General features: G+C 38.6%; 1 protein-coding gene across 1 annotated transcript in view; it reads right to left on the bottom strand.

The window, feature by feature from the left end:
• Positions 1 to 20,525, bottom strand: part of col11a1b (collagen, type XI, alpha 1b) — a 79,968-nt gene that overhangs the window by 15,669 nt on the left and 43,774 nt on the right. The window contains exons 32-46 of the mRNA XM_085438555.1: positions 20,068 to 20,121; positions 18,979 to 19,023; positions 18,653 to 18,706; positions 18,205 to 18,249; positions 17,775 to 17,828; positions 17,585 to 17,638; positions 16,732 to 16,785; positions 16,362 to 16,469; positions 15,723 to 15,812; positions 11,684 to 11,737; positions 8,181 to 8,288; positions 7,984 to 8,091; positions 6,833 to 6,886; positions 6,290 to 6,343; positions 2,461 to 2,568 (exon numbers count right to left, since the gene is read on the bottom strand). Of these exons, the coding sequence (XP_085294681.1) occupies positions 2,461 to 2,568; positions 6,290 to 6,343; positions 6,833 to 6,886; positions 7,984 to 8,091; positions 8,181 to 8,288; positions 11,684 to 11,737; positions 15,723 to 15,812; positions 16,362 to 16,469; positions 16,732 to 16,785; positions 17,585 to 17,638; positions 17,775 to 17,828; positions 18,205 to 18,249; positions 18,653 to 18,706; positions 18,979 to 19,023; positions 20,068 to 20,121 (1,044 nt within the window). The remainder of the gene's footprint in view (positions 1 to 2,460; positions 2,569 to 6,289; positions 6,344 to 6,832; positions 6,887 to 7,983; positions 8,092 to 8,180; positions 8,289 to 11,683; positions 11,738 to 15,722; positions 15,813 to 16,361; positions 16,470 to 16,731; positions 16,786 to 17,584; positions 17,639 to 17,774; positions 17,829 to 18,204; positions 18,250 to 18,652; positions 18,707 to 18,978; positions 19,024 to 20,067; positions 20,122 to 20,525) is intronic.

Here is a 20,525-nt window from a genome sequence, read left to right on the forward strand (position 1 = left end):
TCAGGCTTGTTTCTAAACTGTATATTCGAACTGATATCAAAATAGGTGCCCGGATTGAATTAACAAGCATCATTCAAACACATGTAATCAATAAATATTTACTTATGACTGCCATTTCCTTTTATTTTCCACACTAGCCCTGAGCTATGAGCACACTCTGGTATAATCAAATCTGATATTTACTCTCCTCTATGTTCCCATTTTAACCTCTTAATCTGAAGATTTCTTGCGCTCAGTGAGGACTCCAATATTCCACGGCAAACATGGCCCCAAATGATGGAGGGCTTTCAGACTGGAGCCATTCATTCCCCATAGTCAAAAATCATTAATGCTACAGATAATTGCATTGAAGAGCTGAGCTCGCAGCAGCTGCTGCCATCTATTGAAGGGCAGCTTAGCCAAACATAATTAAAAGAGTTGAGATCGAGTGCATTATGCCCAATTAAAAGCCAATTGCACTTAATAACAACGTTATCTGGCCCTATTGACCAGCAGGGTTTTGCTCTAATTTCATCCTCGGTGAGTCCTTGGATAATTGACTTTGAGATATTCTAAAGTGTGCCGTTTCTTTATTCTTTGCCACCAAAGCAAGTTCCCAAAACTTCGGTTCACTGGGTTAAATGAGCGAACGCTTGACCCCTTCGCTCTTCCTTTGACTCTGTGGAGTTCTGAGTAAGGGAGGACTGAATAGAGCAGTGCAACAGTAACATGAACACTCTTGATCTTACAAACTCTCAGTTATGTATGGGAAAAACTTCTTCACTTTTAAGTTTACTTGTTATGTTCAAATGTAATTAGGGCTCTTTTGCCTCAGCGACAAACAGCTTTGGCTTCATCTACAGCTACAACACTAACAAGAACAAGTTTTTTTTAAAAAAAGAATTTAATGCACAACAACCAATAGTGAAGGATTACTATATCCTTGATTACTATACTATTTCATATTTGTATGATGTTTTATAGGTGACATGCTGATATTTTTACCTGCTATTTTGCTATAAGGGCTTATAACCGTGGTGCTATTTGTGAGACTTGCTGTTGGTAATTTAATAAATAAGAAGTGCATGCTTGGAGACGAATGCCTTCAAAATGATCAGGTTTGTTATGTTTTTCTCGCGATGTTTAGTTATAACTAGCTTGATGGTTCCCTTGAAGTTTTCCACTAAGAAGATAAGGTAACCTTAATGCTAACCTTCTGAATAAACCAAATTAGCCTAAACTAAACTATCCACATGTGCAATATCCAAATAAATTGAGCTAACATTAATCACTTCTGATCATATCAAACCAAATAATGGTGCAATTTGTTGGTTGTGCTTTAAATTTAAAATAGAAGTAGACATAGGTAAACGTGCATGGAGGTGGAACCAAAAATGAAGGTTACTTATTGACAAAAGCCCTAAAATATTACTGTCATGTATAAGTATATTTAATATGCCAGTCCAGTTTTATAAAGCAATTTTCAGACACACCAGTAATTTGTAAGGTCACTTGTTATATATGCAAAACAAGAAGTGTGTCAATTCAAACTCATTTTACATTGTGAGCCACATTTTGGCTACTTTCATCTTAAGCGGGCCAGACCAGTGACACTACATAATAAAAGTTCTGGTAGTTCATTGTTCACTGTGTCCCATAATTATAAAATATAAAGTTTACAGTCAATAAGTGAAAATTGTCTTTTTTTCTCTATGAACCCACTGCAAAAAACATCCATACTGTCCAATTAGCTGGACCGGTGTGTTTGCTGGGCTGCATCTGTCCCCGGGCCTTATGTTTAACCCCCTGGTCTAAGTCCTACAACACCCCTGACATTCTCATTGAAAGCAAATTGCTGTCCTTTTTTTCTGAATCTTCTAAGGACCAAATATTTTATCTTTACTGTAATATGCCCATTAAAAAAAACATCTGCAAAAGATAAATGGATTTACCGTACATTGATTTAAATACTTGGTCAAATACCACAGCAGCTGGTCTCTTACTTAGACCTGAGAGTACTAGAGGGGAGCGGTTTACTGCATGATAATAATGTAGCCTGAGTGGAAAAACCAATGGCAGTCTCTCCTCCACCACTAATGTTGCGGCAAAATGCCAAATGCAAAAATGTTCACAATGGTGATGGATTTTTTAGCACAGTCTATGCTAAGAAAAGTCCTTGAAGGGGAAAAAGCATTATTTGCCCAGGAGCAATACAAAGTGCTATTAGGAGTCAAGGCTGCATTAATAAATTATGCTTTGTTTTGATGTAATGTAAATGATGTAAGGAGAGATGAAATGTTGTCGGTTTTAGGGGTGTGGAGGAAGTCATTCTGCTCTGGATGGCTTTGACAAGGGAAAGAAATGAACATACCTATGAGGCACTGTTCAACGTGACCTGGTTGTCATGCGTTTAGAGAACGAGAGTTAGACAGTCAAAATATAGATATAAAAGTTTCAGATTTCCTCAGATTTTGGGAATACCTGCAGTCCAATGGGTCCGGGTAAACCTGGGAATCCTCTTGGTCCTTCATCTCCTTTCTGGCCAAACATACCCTGCTGTCCTCTCGGTCCAGCTTCACCATCACTGCCCTGTTAGAGGTTAAAGTGCAAGACATGCAAACACCTTTACTCTCACTCCCACTGACCAAGTGCAATTCTACAATCATTAACTGGGATTTTTTTCTCATTCTTCTAATCAATTTCATGGTTACAGAGTATATCCAAGCTCAGACGGGTGATGGTGGGTCGATACGCACATTCAATCACAGATTAAGATGGACAGTTACAGTACTTGAATGGTTTTTTGAAGGACATTTTACTGCAGTTTTATCAATCCATCAATGCTGAGAACCAACATATTGTTCCCCAGGGTTCTTGGAGTGATTAGAATGCACCCATGACAGGTCAACGGTCTATCTCACTTCACTCACAGACTATTTAAAATGCACAGTCAACCAACATGTGGAAGTTTGATTGTTTGGTTTTTCAGAGGACTGTGTGAGGAGGAATATTAAACTTGCGACAGGAATGGACCAGAGAGAGACAACAGTTCTAAACACTGATACATTGTGCTGCTCGTCTACCAGGGGAGCAGCCATCCTACCAAAGCTTCTCATCAGGGAATGCAGGATGGAGTACAGTATAGCCAAAGGGTTATGGTAAACAGCGTATGTGAAAGATGCTGACTTCATCTCTGAAGCCAGAGGTGCACAGAGCTACGGAGGATGGAAATAAGAGACTGTGGGGAAAGAGTGAAGTGCTGACAGACTGGGAGTTTTCAGTTCAAACGCATGTCAGCACTTGAAAGTGCTTGAGGAGCTCTTACTGAGCCCTGGGACATGTAGGACGCTTCAGGCTATGGTACTGAATGCAGAACAGTTTAGAAGGAAATATTAGGTGATTACAAGGAGGTGGACTAAAGTTAAAGTGACTTCAAGAAAAAAAAAAGTCACAAATCTAACTGTTTGAACATCTCCTTGGGGAGACTAGAAAAGAATTGTGTCTCTATGTCGAGTGCTTGACCTCAACTGCTACATAATTTGTTATTCATTGTAACACTGCATGCACAGCCTGCAACCTCCGTATATGTGTTGGCACCATCCGTGCCCTTGAATCAGAGCAATAGAGGCTTTTGCTGGAAGAAACTATCCGGACCTGCCAAAACATAGAAAACGCAATAACAGCTCACCATCTAAGTATGAAGCTTACTTCTTGTGTCACGTGAAAACAGTCCAACACTGGTGAATTTCTTATGTCAATTCATCATAAGCAATGAAACAAATGGCAATTTTTGGGTACAATTGTACTTAATACAAGTATAAAAACAAGTATAAACCTTTACTGAATACTATATTATGTTGAAACTCTCCACTTTTCCTTCCAGTTAAACAGAAAAACTGGGCTGTAAAAATAAAAAAGGTCTGCAGAGACACTTTAAGTACTGTCCATCTTTTACCTTGGATTGACCTTCATCTAGTCTTAATTAATTAGTATATAAATAAAGTTTTATTTGAAGTGTAATTTATGAAAAGAAATGCAAAAGCTAACTATGAACTGTAACAGTATGTTTAGCATAACTTACATACTGCTCTCTGCTCTCTGAATTAAAGATCTCAGTCAGAAACAACTTGAAATTTTCAGTTCACACTGAAGTCCTAATTAGAAAAATGCTTTGGTAGGACTTTAATCAGCACAAGTCGGTGCATAATTACGTGCTCTAAAACTGCTAGCTGAGAGCATTTATATTTTTAAGACTCCGTACTAATTTTTGCATGGATCTGTTTAAATGTAAAAAGTGTAGCTGGTGCAATTGAATGAGATATGATTCAGCATAGTTACTTGTGGTTGTGCTTAGATCTGCAGGCACCAAACGCATGCTCGGGGAGGTGTAATTTATGACATACCTGAAATGGATCTCGCAAAATTTATGTTTAGATTGTTCATGAAATAAATCTAAGTGGCTCTTGTGGGGTTTTTGTTTTCCTTACATTATGTTAGAAATAAGCTTTTTCATATCTTAAAAATGTGTTGTCCTCTCAAAAGTGACATTTCCAAGATTGCTCTTGTCAACTTCATTTTTTTGTCTTCTTATAAGCCGCTGCTAAACAAGAGCACATTTGTAGGACAGGATGTTCACCACATCCTGATGAAGATCAATACTGCTTTGCCATAGACTGTTTCATTACGAATGCTTGACCTCAGTTGCATCTTGAAGACAACAGCACCAGTGACTGAGCTGCTGTAAATCTTGTTAAGCCTTAGCAGAGAAGGAAATTGGATCGTTCATTTTGCCAGCATACACAAGCATTTTTCCAGGATTGAAAAGTGGGGTACATAGTGTAGCCACAAGTGATAACAGCATTCAGACATGCAATAATAAAAACAGAGCAGACGATGTTAAAACTACACAGCACGAGTCAGGACTCAGTTATGAAGATATGAATACACATGAGCAGACTGACTCACCAGGACAAACAACTGTTAAATAATTTGTTATGCAGCTCGGGAGCACTACCTGCTCACGGCAATCCGTCTCACTAGGTCTATTCTAGCCCCCACAGAGCCCTGCAGATGCTGGATTTGTGCTAGAATGGTTGTTAAGGCCTGATAATTTACAGCAATGAGCTGTTAGTTGCCCTCGGGCCATCAGCTATTGTAGAAACAGGACTTTCCCTGTTGTGTTAATGAGATGGAAGAGTAGAGGATGTTCTGCACCGTACAAGGCAGTATTCTCAGCTAGGTCTGGTGCCATAGAACTCAATATAAGGAAATGACTGGTGCACTGACTGGCACATTATTGCTGTGTGCAAGCCTGTTTTGTAAACGCAAGGTCACAAGCGTAATGCTTTGCATGAGTTTCCAGGATAACAAATACCAAATTTGTAATTGCATTTTAATTGATGGGGGATAAAAGCTGTCTTTTATGAAAAAGTCTTTTTGGTACCCCGATTCTAATACAGGACTAAAAGTAGTAATTAAAAGGAAATTTGTGCAGCATTACAATGATAAAAGGATGGGGAATATTAAAATGAACAGGGACTGCAGCCAAAGGTTTTTGGACTGCAGAGGCAAGAGTAAAAAAAATAATAGTGCTTGCATAATATGGCCCTGACCTGCCTGAACAGTTGTTAATTTCTGTCCATCTGGGAAATGAAATATTGTTTATTAAACCAAGGGTCTCCAAGCAAGCACAATTATGACTCAAGTGTCCAGTTTTTAAATATATCTAAACACTTAAACAACCCATTTAACTGATTATCATACAATCGGCAAGAAATGGTTAAGCAAAAACCTGCATAGAGTAACTTTTGCTCATATCAGAGTGTTGCTGATGATGAATCAATAAAAAGGTGTCGTCCTTCAAAACGAGACACGATTCAATGGCACGTCATTATTGGACTGCAGGTCTGGAGATAACAAGTTTCAGCCGGCAGCCTTTTGGTCTTATTACACCCTCCCTGTCTTCATGGGGGCTTGTTTTGAAAAAAAAAGTTTTTAAAATCTGATTTCCCATTTCACCGTTCTTACCCAGAAGCCAGTATGGTAATGAAGAGATGACATTAAGAAGACAGCACTTACTTCTGTAGGCATCACAAATGATGGTAAGAAAGTCTTTAAAAATTCACGAAAGGTGAAATAAAGGTTGGAAAGTTTTGTGAAAACAGAAAGCAATATTCGGAGTGGATTTTAGTACAGTATAAATGGGTATTCGTGTAACTTTTAATGTTTTAGGGTTACATTCTTATCGGTGTATGAAAATACTTCAGAGAATAAACTTTGACATTAGATGGTCAGAGGATGAGATACTCACAGCTGGACCAGGAGCTCCAACTACACCCTGGAGACCAGTTGGGCCTGGTGGACCCTACAAACAGGAGGAAGCTGATTATTAAGATGTACATGATAGACACGCCATCTGAATCGAGCAATGAAATATAGGGCAGTTGCCTGCTAAACCTGATCTCCATCACACACTGTCTACCTGGAATAATGACATTTGAAAAATCTAATTCAATCTGTATTTGACGTGATGCGTGTGAGGACAAACAAAAGTCAACTGAAAAAATACAAGCGTTTAAGATGAGGACAGAACACGCTGCAATTCTTATTACAAACTAAGTAACCATTTTGTAAACATAGCAGCACTTCAGCTAGTATTTTATATGCTGCAGACTTTTTAGGGCAAAATAAGAAACATTTTCTAGCAATCTATTCCTTTTGTTCTACTCAATTCAGTGGTGAAATCAGCATCTTTGGTTATTTAACATGAATTGTAATAAAACTCACTGATTTGAATGAATCTGTGACATAAAACTTCATTAAAAGAGAGCGAGAGGGAAAGAAAAAGACTCACAAGTTCACCCTTGTCTCCTTTACTTCCTTTCTGTCCAGGTCCACCAACTTCTCCCTGCAGTGTAACAAGCACATACAGACAAAGCAGAGCTCAAATCTCTCTCCTCCATGTTTAGTCAAAGTCTAATATCTTAAAGTGTCACCTTTACCATGATTAGGCAGTAAATATTTCTCAAGAGAATCTAATTTGATTGGCCCACAAAGACCTTGGGTGAGTGTTTGTAATTAATTGATTGGCTCCCTGTCTAACCCCATTGGCTCTATGATTGACAAAATGCTGTGGCAGAAGACGTGACTGGGATTGAAGAGGGTGTCATGGTTACAAATGTAAAAATGCAAATTTCTGGTTCAGTGTATCAAGTGTGGATGTGGGATTTGCTGGCCTCAGGGTACACAGGATGTGTAAACAACTGGCTATTTCAGTACATGGATTTGTTTGTCTATTTGCATTTAAGAAGATTTCTAAAGCCGTTAGTGTGTGCTTATTTTGTTTACTTAATGTAAGATTCTATCGGGAGTAATTGCTGTCATAACAAGCTTGTGGTTAAGTATAGTTAAAAAAAATAAATAAATGAATAAATATAGTCCTGTGAACAGATTTAATAGCTTGTAGCACCTTTAGCAGGAATAACTTCAAATATTCATTTTCTGTATGACTTTATCAGTCTCTCACATTGTTTTGGAGGAACTGTGTCTCTGTTTTCTTTACAAACTTGCTTCAGTTCACTGATTTTTGTGAGCATTCATTTATGCACAGTTTTCTTAAGGTTACATTTCAGGCTGAGGTCTGGACTTTGACTGTGCCACTGTAACAATTTGATTTTTTCCCTTTTTCAGCCATTCTGTGGAGATTTTCTGCTGTGCTTGGCATCATTGCCCTGCTGCATGACCCACTTTTGGCCAAGTTTTAGCTGTCGGACAGCTGGCCTCACATTGATACAAGAATACTTTAGAATAAAGAGGAGTTCATAGTTGAAGCTGACAGCTCTCTTTGAGGTTATAAAATGATAGTTTTTTTTTCATTTCTCTGTTTTTATCTTTAACCAAGAACTTAAAAGCTTTTGTTTTTAACAAACAAAACATTATAACTCCCTGTAGCAAATATAAAGATCAATCAACTCTAGGTTTTAAGGTATTAAAACTTTGCTCCACCTTGTCACCATCTTCACCAGGAGGACCCTGTGGACCAGCTGGACCAGGAAGACCAATAGGACCTTGAATGCCATCACGGCCAGCAGGACCCATGGGACCTTTCTCTCCCTAAAACATAATTTGCACAATATTGTAAAATCTTGATATATTGAACTTAAATAGGTATTTCACCAAGTAAAATTGAGAAAAAAACTCACAGGACCCCCTTTTTCTCCAGCAGGGCCAGGTGGTCCTTGAGGACCATTGCGTCCTGTGGGACCAATGGGACCTCCGGAGCCAGCAGGACCTCTCTCTCCAGGAGAACCCTGTAAACAAACACTCATCAGTCACTGCTGTCTTACTCAAAAATGCAATTTGCTACAGTAAAGCTAAGAAACAGTTGAGCAAAAAGCAAGTGTGTTTTGTCCAGACTTAAGCTTAAAAGGGTAAATTGATTTGAAAGTCTGCCTAGAAAGAAAATTCTGGTATTTTAAACTTCAAGGCACATTTTCATGTCTAAAGTATCAAAGAGAGCAATACTTGAAATCTGTCTCTTATTAAGCAAAAAACACAATACTTTTGACTGGATTGGCTGCATATAAGACATGTTTAGACTGTTCTCTAAAAGCAGAATGTAAGGGACTCCTTCAGAGTCAGGAATCAGAAATATTGTAAGAGGCTAATTGCTATAGAAAGACAATGGTATAAACCCGAGCGATAGTTTGAGAGAGCTGTCTAAATAAGACAGTTAGAGTTCTGTTATAGAGTTAGAGAGCAAAAAGAAATCTTACGTGTGTTATGTGAGATAGATAGATATTAAAAATGTTAAATCACAGTTCATGTTTGTGCGTGGTTGGCAATATACTGATTCCCAATATATTTTAAGGTTTTCACTTGTGTCTACTTGTGGATGGACAAATGGATGGAAACATTCCTATCTGACAACCCTAGGACTAGTAGACCACTATGACCCTTTTGACTGAAATGATTACTACCTGTCAAACAGGCGAAAAAAGTAAAATAAAAAAACTCCAACAAAAACACATTTGGTTCTAAGAATAAAGAGACCCTTTGTAGACAGAGTAGAGATAATATTATTAGCTAAAGCTATTTTGTTGACGTGGCATCAGTATATGCGACATGCATGACATGCATGACGTGCATGACAGGATAATGTCAAAAAGCAATCTCAGACACTTAGAATAACAATCTCAGCCTGCTGGACTCCTCTGTCAGATTACGTCACAGCCATTTCACAGTTGCCGGTTATATTATTGTCGCTTTCTGTCCCTATTACGAGACCCACAAATGACAAAAAAAAGAGTCAAGACATTTAAACGCCATGTTTTTTTTTAACTGGATTAGCTCTAGCCTGTTAGTTTACTTTAAAGAAATTTTGAAGGAATAGGATTCCTGGAGAATATTGTCACGATAATGTGAAGAAGATTTGAATGAAAAACATCACAAACATAAAAGCCTATTATCTGTGCACATACAACAACTAAGTTTTCCCTCAAGACGATGGTAGCATTTGCAGTCTGGTGCAAATATTTAAGTTTTTATTTCATTGTTAGAAGTACTAACCACAGTAACTAACCGCAGCATTACTATAAGCTGTGACATGCTAGAAATATAGCCATTAACTGATAACCATTCTAAAATTACACTGACCCTGCTGACAGCCTCAAAGCTTACCTATGAAGGGAGCCACTGATGAACACTCTTATCTATTTAATAGGCCGGAGCTGCTTTCCCCAGCCAAGGCCTTTTGGAAGGTCTCACCATTTTCCCCACATCAGCATGCCTTATTACCCTGCTCTTCACTATTCCCAGGTGGGTGCTCATCACTGTGTAGGTACCCCAAATCACATGAACTGCCACTACATTGTTGATCACGAGGTCTTTTTGGCATTCCCTTACCCAGGGAAGGTCTGGGTAGAGCCGCTTTCAAATAAAATTAAATGTGCATGTGTACAGGCCAACGCTTCGGACTGATTCACACGAAAAACACACACTCTGATTCAGCTGCTGATGTGAGATGCCACCTGGCACTCATATGCCTGGCCCGTTTCATGATAGACATTGCTGGTGACACACTCCAAGCTCCAAACTGTCATCCACAGCCTGCCAACTTGGCCACGATGACACACATGCACAAACAAGCACACACACATTCCTTTGACTCAAATAACTTTATACTTTTTCAGTCCATTTCCCGCCCTTTCATTTCACCCATGTTTTTCTCGTAAAGTTTGTGACTTGTCGCATTCATCCTTTCTTTTTTTCCTGTGCTATTCTTTCCTGATCAGTCTCTTTCAAACACACAGACGAGAAAAGAAACGCACACACGGAACTCACACACGTTCCCACAGAACAACAGCAGCTCAAACTCTGGCAGGAAATCGATGAAGGAAAATATCACATCTCTTGTGTGCGTGGGCATTGCACACTGGACTCCTTTTAAGGAGTTTTTTTGAAATCTACCAAAACACTCTATCACACGTTTCCATCCAATGGCTTGCTTTCAAGCCAATTTAAGAAAACTATCTCATTTCGCTGTGGAAATGGTTTCACTCCTTCAGAGAACGCCCCTCTTCTCACTTTCATCATCTTTTCATCAGTGCTCTGCATATCCGCTGTCATCTAATCTGGTGTTGCTCTGTCGCTGGTGAGCAGGGGCAATTATCGGGAGCCCACGTTTAACGCTTGAACAAAATGTCAGCCAGTTCAAAGCAGCCTGTCAGTCAGCTTTCTGTACAAAATCACCGCTGGAGCTCCTGAGGCTTTTCATTGCATATATCGCAAACTGAGGGGCTTAGAGACAAAGGCAGAGTAAAAGTGCCCTACTTTTTTTTTAGATTACCCACCCAATTTTGCTTCTTTTCAGGGCCACAAAGTATGTATGAGCAAGTGCGATGACATTCCTGCTATAGTGTATATGATTCTTTACTGTGATCGATGCTGAATGAAAAAAAATGAGTTCATTACAGAAAGATAAACTTTGTTTCTTTTCTTGGAATTGTCATTTGAGTGAAAACTGTGCAACGGCAGTTGCTATAGCAACGAATAAGTATTAGAGGGAGACATTTGTGACCAATCGAGTAACAGGGATGAATTGCTGTTCGATTAAGCAATTAGGCAATGGTTAGATCATTATTCAAGCAAAGGTGTTGGACAAAACACTATAAATCAAGCAGAGTTTTTTTTCTCAAATTGTGGTACAGAGATTTATATGCTACATAAATTTAAAAAATTATTATTTTTATACTGAACAATAAACACCAGTCTGAGGCGTGAAATGCAGTGAGAAGAAAGAACAGCATTAGCAAAGACATATATACTCTATAGCGTAACTTAGGACAGAGACTTTTTACCATCCAGTTTATGACAAAAGAAGTAGCTTTACTTCTTTCTTAGCCATAAAATAAACTAAACAAAGAAAACAGAAATTAAAAATGCCATTTGGCCCTGAATATTGAATTGAATTCATATTGAATATGTACTTCATCATTTAAGCAATGATGTCACAGAATTCGATCGTACCACCCCACTTGGTTCTACCACCCTCCACACTGCAGCTTATATAGCACGTGCTGCTGGATGACCAAAGTACGGAGCTGTGCACAGCATGTGTGACTCCATTCTCCAATAGCACCAGCTACTTTTCGCTGCAATCTCTGTAGCAAGAGAGATGAGGTAACCATAGTAACAGGCTACTTACGATGGGGCCAGGGGGACCCTGAGGCCCTTCTCCTCCCTTTAAGCCACCTGGACCCTGAAAGCAGAGGACAGGAGAGGGTTAGATCTCACTCACTGCAGGCTGCCACTCAATGCTATTCAAAGAGCAGTAATCACAGCTGTCAAATGGGCCTCTGAACATTACTGTGTGGATGTATGCATGTAAGTAGATACGCATGCTTGAACTGTGTATGAGCACGCACATAAGGAGGGCTTGGCTCTAGAAAATCATAGCATAACTGGCAATTAGGAGAAAAATTGAATCATAAATAATCAAGTAAGGATGAAACAACTATTTACTAATTCAGTATCTGTTTGTACATTTTAGTTATGGGATGCTTTGATTGAATTGACTACCAAATAGTAGCCAGTTTTGGCTAATTGTGCATGTTTTTAATCCTCAATTTTAGAGTCTTTTAAAGGTTTTCTTTCAAAAAGCTTTAATAAAGCAAATGAATACCCGTGAAAAAACAAAACTTAATGACACTCAGTAAAAGTGGTATGAAACTTCAATCAGAAAGGGCATTTTCAGCCTGGTGGTAATTTACATCCTGTTAATGATTATTTGGAAGGAGTAACAGTTAGTGAGGAGATTTGCCTGAAATCCATGCTAAAAAAAGGAACTGATTAAATTAATTCATTATAGCACGAAACTTTTACTTAAGTTCAGTTCTCCACCAGAGAAAATGTATCTCTTAGTTAATAATTCGTGATACAGCTTCTTCTGTAGGCATATTTACATTATTAATATAACAGGAATAATTTCAAGAAGCATCAGAGAAAATGAAAAAGAGAAAAAAAAAAAAAACGAGGCCAAGGTGGGCTACAAGTTCAGGTATAGTCCATTTATCTCTGGCATTTTGTCATCTCTTCAAGATCTTGGTCCTTGAATGTCAAATCCTGTGCTGAATCACAGCGCCAGGAGGCTGAGACTGCTTATGGAAAACACAGTTCACCAGAGGCTGTAAAGACTTTCATTATAATAACTAATTTACAAGCTTCAACAGAGCCAGGGGGTGCAGAGGCTGCCAAGCAGGCTCTCCACTTCCACATTTCACCACGGTGCATTAGAAGACTGGAAGGATCTTTCTTTGCTGGACAGACAAAAAGTTATTTATTGGCTCATATATCGTCACTATGCCTTTCTTTAAGACTGAGCGATGTGATGAAGAGTGTGTGTGTGTGTGTGTGTGTCTCTATGCCCATAAAAAAAGAAAAATAAACTGTGTGTGCTCAGTGGCAATATGTATATTTGTATGTGTGTGCGTGTGTGTGGTGTGTGTCTGTCTACACTTACTCTGCAAAAGGAAAAAGATTTAAACTCTTTTTCTCAAACTGATCTTTCTGAGTTAATTTCAGTCATTTCAAAGAGGTCCTACCAATAACGAATGTTTCAGTCTTAAAAATGATCAACCTATCTCTAATGTACCAGAGGCCTTCAAGCTGGCAATACTTAAACCGTTACTTAAACAGCTATCGCTTCACCCAGCTGTCTTAGGTAATTATAGGCCAGTCTCCAACCTTCCTTTTATCTCAAAAATTCTTGAAAAACTAGCTGTAAAACAGTATGTGAAGGTTACATATGATCTTTTTATGGCCTCCTACAATGGACACATCTCAGTGCTTGTCCTGCTAGACCTCAGTGCACCATTCAGCATTGTTGACCATAACATTTTAGAGCATTAGAGCATCCTGTAGGTATTAAAGGTACTGCACTGCAGTGGTTTGAATCATATCTATCTAATAGGCTCCAATTTATTCATATAAATGGAGAGTCCTCTTTACACGCTGAGGTTAATTTTGGAGTTCCACAGGGTTATGTGCTAGAACCAATTGTGTTTACATTTAACATGCTTCTCTTAGGCATCAGAAGGTATAGCATAATTTTTCCCTACTATGCAGGTGACACACAACTTTATCTTCCTATTAAGCCAGATAACACACACCAATTAGGTAAACTTGGAATTTCTTACAGACATAAAGACCTGGATTACCTCTAATTTTATGTTTCTAAATTCAGATAAAATTGAGGTTATTGTACTCTGTCCAAAAAGTCTTACAAATATGGCATCTAACCAGATGCTTACTCTGGATGGCATTATCTTTGAATCTTGTAACATTGTGAGGAACTTTGGAGTCGTTTTTGATAAGAATATGTCCTTCAATGTGCATATTAAATAAATATGTAGGATTGCTTTTTTCCATATTGTACAATATTGAGAAATGATATGTCATGTCTCAGAATGACGCTGAAAAACTAGTTCATGCATTTATTACTTCTAGGCTGGACTGCTGTAATTCATTATTATTAGGATGTCCTAAAAAAAAAAAAAAACTTCCTGAAAAGCCTTGAGTTTATCTGTGGCAGGAGTACTGACAGGGACTAGAAAGAGAGAGCATATTTCTCCTATATTGGCTTCCCTTAACTGGCTCCCTATTAAATCCAGAATCAAATTTAAAATCCTGCTCCTCAAATAAAAGGTTTTGAATAATCAGGCCCCATTTTATCTTAATGACTTTATAGTACCGCATCACCCCATTAGAGCACTACACTTTCAGACTGCAGTCTTACTTGGGGTTCCTAGAGTATTTAAAAGTATAATGGGAGGCAAAGCTTTCAGCTTTCAGGCCCCTCTTCTGTGAAACCAGCTTCCATTTAGGATTCAAGAGACAGACACCCTCTCTATTTTTAATATTAGGCTTCAAACTTTCCTTTTTGATAAATCATATAGTTAGCGTTGGATCAGGTAACCCTGAATCCTTCCTTATGTGCTCTAATAGGTGTAGGTTGCTGGGGGATTCCCATGATGCACTGGGTGTTTCTTCTTCAGTCACCTTTTTGACTCACTATGCATTTATACACCTCTCTGCATTTAATTATTAGTTATTATTAATCTCTAGCTCTCTTCCACAGCATGCCTTTCTCCTGTCTTCCTCCCCTCACTTCCAACCAGTCGCGGATGATGCCGCCCCTCCCTGAGCCTGGTTCTTCCGGAGGTTTCTTCCTGTTAAAAGGGAGTTTTTTCTTCCCACTGATGCTTACTAATAGGGGGTCATATGATTGCTGGGGTTTTCTCTGTTTTCTGTTTATTATTGTAGGATCTTTACCTTACAATATAAAGTGCCTTGAGGCAACTGTTGATGTGGTTTAACACTATATAAATAAAACTGAACTGAATTGAAGATTTATGCTTTTATTTTCACTAATACAAGAAGTGCACATATCCATGTGTGTCTGTTTCTGTGTGTGGATGAAATCACTTTGACAGAGTGGGAGGTTGTGTGAGTTTTCTTTTCACACAGTATATGTGTACTCTCGTTATAAAAGGAAAGCCATTCCTTAGCACACATGGGACAAACATAACGGCTGCAATAAGTCTGAGCAGTGCTGTCATGCGCTCTCTTAATGGTCAGCCTTGAAATGAGCTTCAACCACAGTTCCTCAAGTTGATCCTCAGTCAGCATCCTCCCTGACCTTGAACTTTTTCTCACTCACACCCACTCTTATTGAGAATTAATTCAGGTTATGCAGAAGGCTAGAGTGCATGAGATGCAGTGAGTAAGTTGTGGGTTTGAATCAGAATCAAAGGGATCTGACTCATTCTTCGATAGAAAACTAAACACGAATTCCTTATAAGCTCCACTAGTGCAATTCTAAATGAGGAAATTCATGCCTACGACATGCAGCATAGTGCTGATTAGAGGGACATTCTTTATGTCATAGCCACATTGGAAAAAAACAAAACATATTTTTAAAATTGCTGACACCAGTAATGATAAAATATATCAATCTGTGTATTACTGAATCCTCTCAGTTCTATGAAAGCCCATTCTGTAACGTTCAGTCAGGTCCACTGCCAAGTGTGACATTTGGTTTAACAGCAGGTTGTTAGCCTGGTAATTGGAGTTTGGAGCTAAATTCAGCTGGGTGGATGCGCAGGATGTGGGATGGCACAGTTTCATGTGGACATGTTAAGTATGTTTGCGTTAATGTATTAATCTGTGGGAGGTCTCTGTGTTACCATGGCCCCTGGAAGACCTCTTGCACCTTGGAAACCTCTCAGGCCAGCAGGTCCTGGCTTGCCGCTAGGACCCTGAAGACCTGGATCACCCTACAGAGGGAAAGAGAATAAGTCAGTTAACTGACATTGGGTAATCATGAAAGGCAGAGTTCCTTTATGTGAAAACAAAGAAGAGCTCAATCTGTGAGAATGACAGAAAAAAAAAGATTGATCTCGTGATAACAGCTAAAATTATACGTAATTATGCGGGAACAATAGCAAGTGATTAAAATGTAATGGCAAAAAAAGAAAATGTAGGCCAGTAAACATAGAGCTATCCAAAGAATAATTAAGACTAGCACAGACTGGATATTGAACAACCCCCCCACCCCAAAAAAAGAAACATGTGGTTGTTAAATAGTTTTATCAGTGTATTTCAGTTTACCTACACACTATTATACCAATATATGTCGGTTACAAAGCTGTTAAACTGGGGTGAAAAAAGCATGTTAAGAACAAAAATGAATTCTGTAAGTTGCTAAAAGAACAATAATTTTAAATAACACTAAAGTAGACAGATGCACTGTTTAACAAGGCTTTCTGTATAATCAAAGAAGTTTTGACCTATATTTATTTGAATTTGAATGCATGGTCATTTACCTTTCCACCCTCTTTTCCAGCAGCTCCAGGTAGACCTTGTTCACCAGGTGGACCAGGAGAGCCAGGGTGTCCTCGCTCTCCACTTGGTCCTGTCTCTCCAGTTGGTCCCTTTCAAGGACAAACACAACACATTAAGGTTAATCAACTATAAAATGTATGTAAAATATAATTCCTATAATTCCAGGGTCTTCATAGTAACTCCAAATTGATGATCAGCAACACCATCTAATGCATTCTAATTACTATTTTTAGGATAAGCTATTATTACTGATATATACCTAGATTTCTGTAATCCATAACTCCTAAACTAGAGACACAGAATATATGTGCACAACAGAGGAGGTAATGATGACATTCGCTGAATATCTACCTGTGGTCCAACCACTCCTCCAGGCCCCGGAGGTCCAGTCTTCCCTTGGAAGCCCTGAGGAAGATGTCAGAGATATCAAAGATATTACTGGACAAATTTTAATATTTGATTTACTGACATCTTTGTGTTGTACAATAGGTAAACATTAGGTCATAAAGAAAGTCAGTTTTAACTACACTACACTGTAATGTATAGTTAAGCTGACAAAATATTTCTCACACCCTAAATCTGGCACCTGCAGGTATAAGCAAGTTAAATCTTGACTTTTTCAAACCTTTTTAATACCACTGTAAAAGTGCTTGCATAGTAATACTTAAAGTACTATTCAGTGAAGGCTAAAAAAAACACACATAGACAGTCACTTGCTTTTTCAGTATGAAGTGCCTGTAAAACCTGTGCAGTAAACAAGATCCAAGTTTGGTTGTTCTTTCTTCAGAAGCAGAAGAAGTCCTTATGCATACAAAATGTAATGCTTAAAAATATCAGAGGTGCTGACTCTCATAATACAGCAAATTATGGAGATGTAAACACAAAACCAATTAGACAACATAGGACTGTATACCACTAAAGAAGCAAGAAAAGATAATGAGTGGACTTCAGCATTACAGATGCTGCACTTAATCAGCTCGTTGTCATGCCAATATCCTATTTCTGCTACTCCTAGCGATGTTACTTATTTACCTTTTGTAAAAAAACATTTAAAAAAGTATTCATTAAAAGTAAAAAGACCCCAATCTTTACTTCAACATCATTGAAATACACTAACTGTAGCTATTTGAGAGGCTGAAAGACGCAATACGTGACTTCACAACATCACAACACAAGGTGTTAATGTACAAAACTACCCACTAACCGTTTCTCCCCGCTGTCCAGGATGACCAGGTAGCCCGTCTTTCCCTGGTGGGCCCTGGAGTTGAACAGGTGGATAGTTCATAAGAATCAAGATATCAGGTGTGTATTAATATTTGAAAAGCTTGCATGAAAAGCATCAACATGGTTGTGGATGGTGCCAGCTCACTGACAGCTTGACAGCAGCTACTTACATTAGGTCCTTTGGGTCCAGGGAAACCGACAGGTCCCTGTGGTCCTTGAGGTCCCTGAAATGAAAAGAAAATAAATCAAGCAGTCAGAATAGCGAATGACAACCACAACATGTAAATGGAATATAATTAGATTCACACTGAGAAACCTAGCTGTTTCACTGTTGCTGTTAAGAAATAAATAGCACTGCCTCGTTCATTATGAATTTGCTGGCTTTTTGTGACACAAATTAAGTTACACAAATAAGTATAAGGTTGCTCATTTAAAATTAACTAGCCGAAGGATTTAAAATCTAAGCGCTTCACTGAAATTACAAAAAGTTACAATTTACTCTGAGTTCAAGTTTAAGTTCAATCCACCTGATATACTTTTGGTGTCACAGAGTCTGTGTGCAAAACAAGAGTGGCTGATCAAACAAAATCTAATACTAACCCGCTCCCCTGGCAGGCCGGGAGGTCCATCATTGCCTGAGTTGCCCTGAGGAGATAGACAGGGTACAGAGCAATTTTGTGAACTTCATCAACACAAGTAGTGTGAAATATGAATCAAATTCATGCAAATCATTGATACTGAGGTTACACATCAAGTCAAGGTGTGCATGCATGCACATTTATTTACCAAAGGGGAACTATGTTTTATAATGTTGATACACTATAATTTTATATTTAGGTAGCTCTATATTTATGTAAGACTTTCAACAGACACACATACAGTACTATGTATAATAACTTATGTATAATACGTGAGCACAGTAACATGTATTTCACATAGCAGCTGTACCAAACTACTGATTTTAATCATGCCCCATTCAAAAACATAAACATAAAGAGATATTTTATATCAGGCAAACTGCCTTTAAAAACCTGAAATGGGCACTTACCTTAGCACCCGGCTTTCCTGTTGGTCCTCTAGCACCACGGCCACCGCGTGGACCCTAAATTCATTAAATATATTTACAGAAATAATAAGTTCAGTTTTAGAAAGCGTAAAACAATAAGAAGCAAATCCTAAGAATAATTTTATTTAAGGGAAATTGCCATCCCTGCCCCTCTCTAAAATTCTCTACCTACTGCATATCTTTTTCAGAAAACAAAAAATACATAAACCCCATAGACAGCCCTTTAAAGGATGAGATTTTCATTTAAACACAATACATCATTTATGTGGAGAGCTCAGGCTGAGCTGGCAGACAGATGAATTGCCTACCGTTGGGCCACGTTGCCCTCTAGGGCCAGATTTGCCAGCAATTCCCTGAAAACAGAAAAACAAAAGTTTTGATTTAGGACAAAAACCATGCATCACCTAATTTAATACTTCTTAATATCCTGTTTGGGAAGTTTTAGCTGAGCCATCATCAGACAGAAGCAACTGTTCCAGGAGTTTGAGTCAGGGAAACAGCACTTTAGGACAAAAATAAATAAACAAATTGATGCTGTAAGTGGTTACCCATAGACACTCGACAGTTTGAACTAGCTGTCGGTTCTAGCATGCTGGGGCCGAGCATGTCTGCTTCTCAATGTCTGTACGAGCGCAGTTTCTCTTGTCAATAATAACCAGCTTCATTCTGAAACCCTCACTCTCATCCCTTTGGCTCAAACACTCACTAGTTTCATTCACACAGCTGAATATAGTTGTCAGTCCTCCATGAAGACCTACAGTACATCTTTACAGCAGTCTTCTGGGTACGGCCTTTGTAGCGCGACAGAGTTAGTGTTGAAAGCCTGCACTGAGCTTTGACCTCAAAGACATTCCAACAGCTTTGTTATAAAATAGGATGACAGTCCTCACTGATCCTGTGGCTAAAAGAAAGTAAATTGCTATAAGAGTCAAAATCAGACCCTTTGGTAGGCTAGGTTCAGTTATTGTGCAAATGTACTGTTTATAAGGTTGGGGAAACCTGCAGTCACCTGAGACTGAAGAAGTCAGTTGGATGGCCAGATGTCCAGATGAACAGAATAAACATTTTGGGATTCACTCACCTGGATGATTGAGCATGCATCAAGTCAATATCAGAAGGCTCTTACAGCAGCAGATTGATTGTTTTGGAAGCCGATGGTCATGTACATATTTTTGTACAAATTTCAGAGTTAATTTGAATGTATTGGAATCAAGTTGGGATTTTTTTAACACACACAGTAGAGTAGGCAGATCTATTTATTTGTTTTCTACCATATCCAGGCTAGCAGTGTCAAAGTTTAATCGTATGTGTGTCCTTTTAAGATGTAAGATGCCCCTTGATCACTAGGAAAGCTGAGTGACTCTGTATGCATGTATTTAATTTTTTTTTTTCCTCACCCTTGTTCCTTTCTCGCCGTTTGCCCCAGGGAATCCAGGAAAGCCATTGGAGCCCTGCAGGGCAAGTAGAGAAAAAAAGTCAGAGAGAAGGACTGAGTGAGCAAAAGGAGAAATACATTCACATATTCGAGAGCATAAAATAACACTCTGCCCTGTAACAATGTCAGTGAGACTATAGAAGAAGTAGCAGCAGTCCTTTTGCACTTTACTGAACAGGGCTAATTAATAAGAAACTGTACAGTCCTTCCACATAAAAGACTAACTTGCCAGCCGATTCATATCAGTGGGTGTGCAGTTTATAGTTTGTCATCCCCTTAGAAAAAATGAACACCTTCTTTTTAAGGCATCAAAAGAACCCGGTCACTTTGACACTTTCTGACACACAGACAGACAGACAAAGGTGTTGTTAGGTTGTTAGCAAAGTGTCTAGTGAGGAGGAAGATAAAACTGGCAGTGTG

This window comes from Copadichromis virginalis, linkage group LG18 (genome assembly GCF_057382275.1).
Source record: "Copadichromis virginalis isolate Kocher_CV1m ecotype Utaka linkage group LG18, C_Virginalis_male_GT1.1, whole genome shotgun sequence".
Lineage (NCBI taxonomy): Eukaryota > Metazoa > Chordata > Actinopteri > Cichliformes > Cichlidae > Copadichromis > Copadichromis virginalis.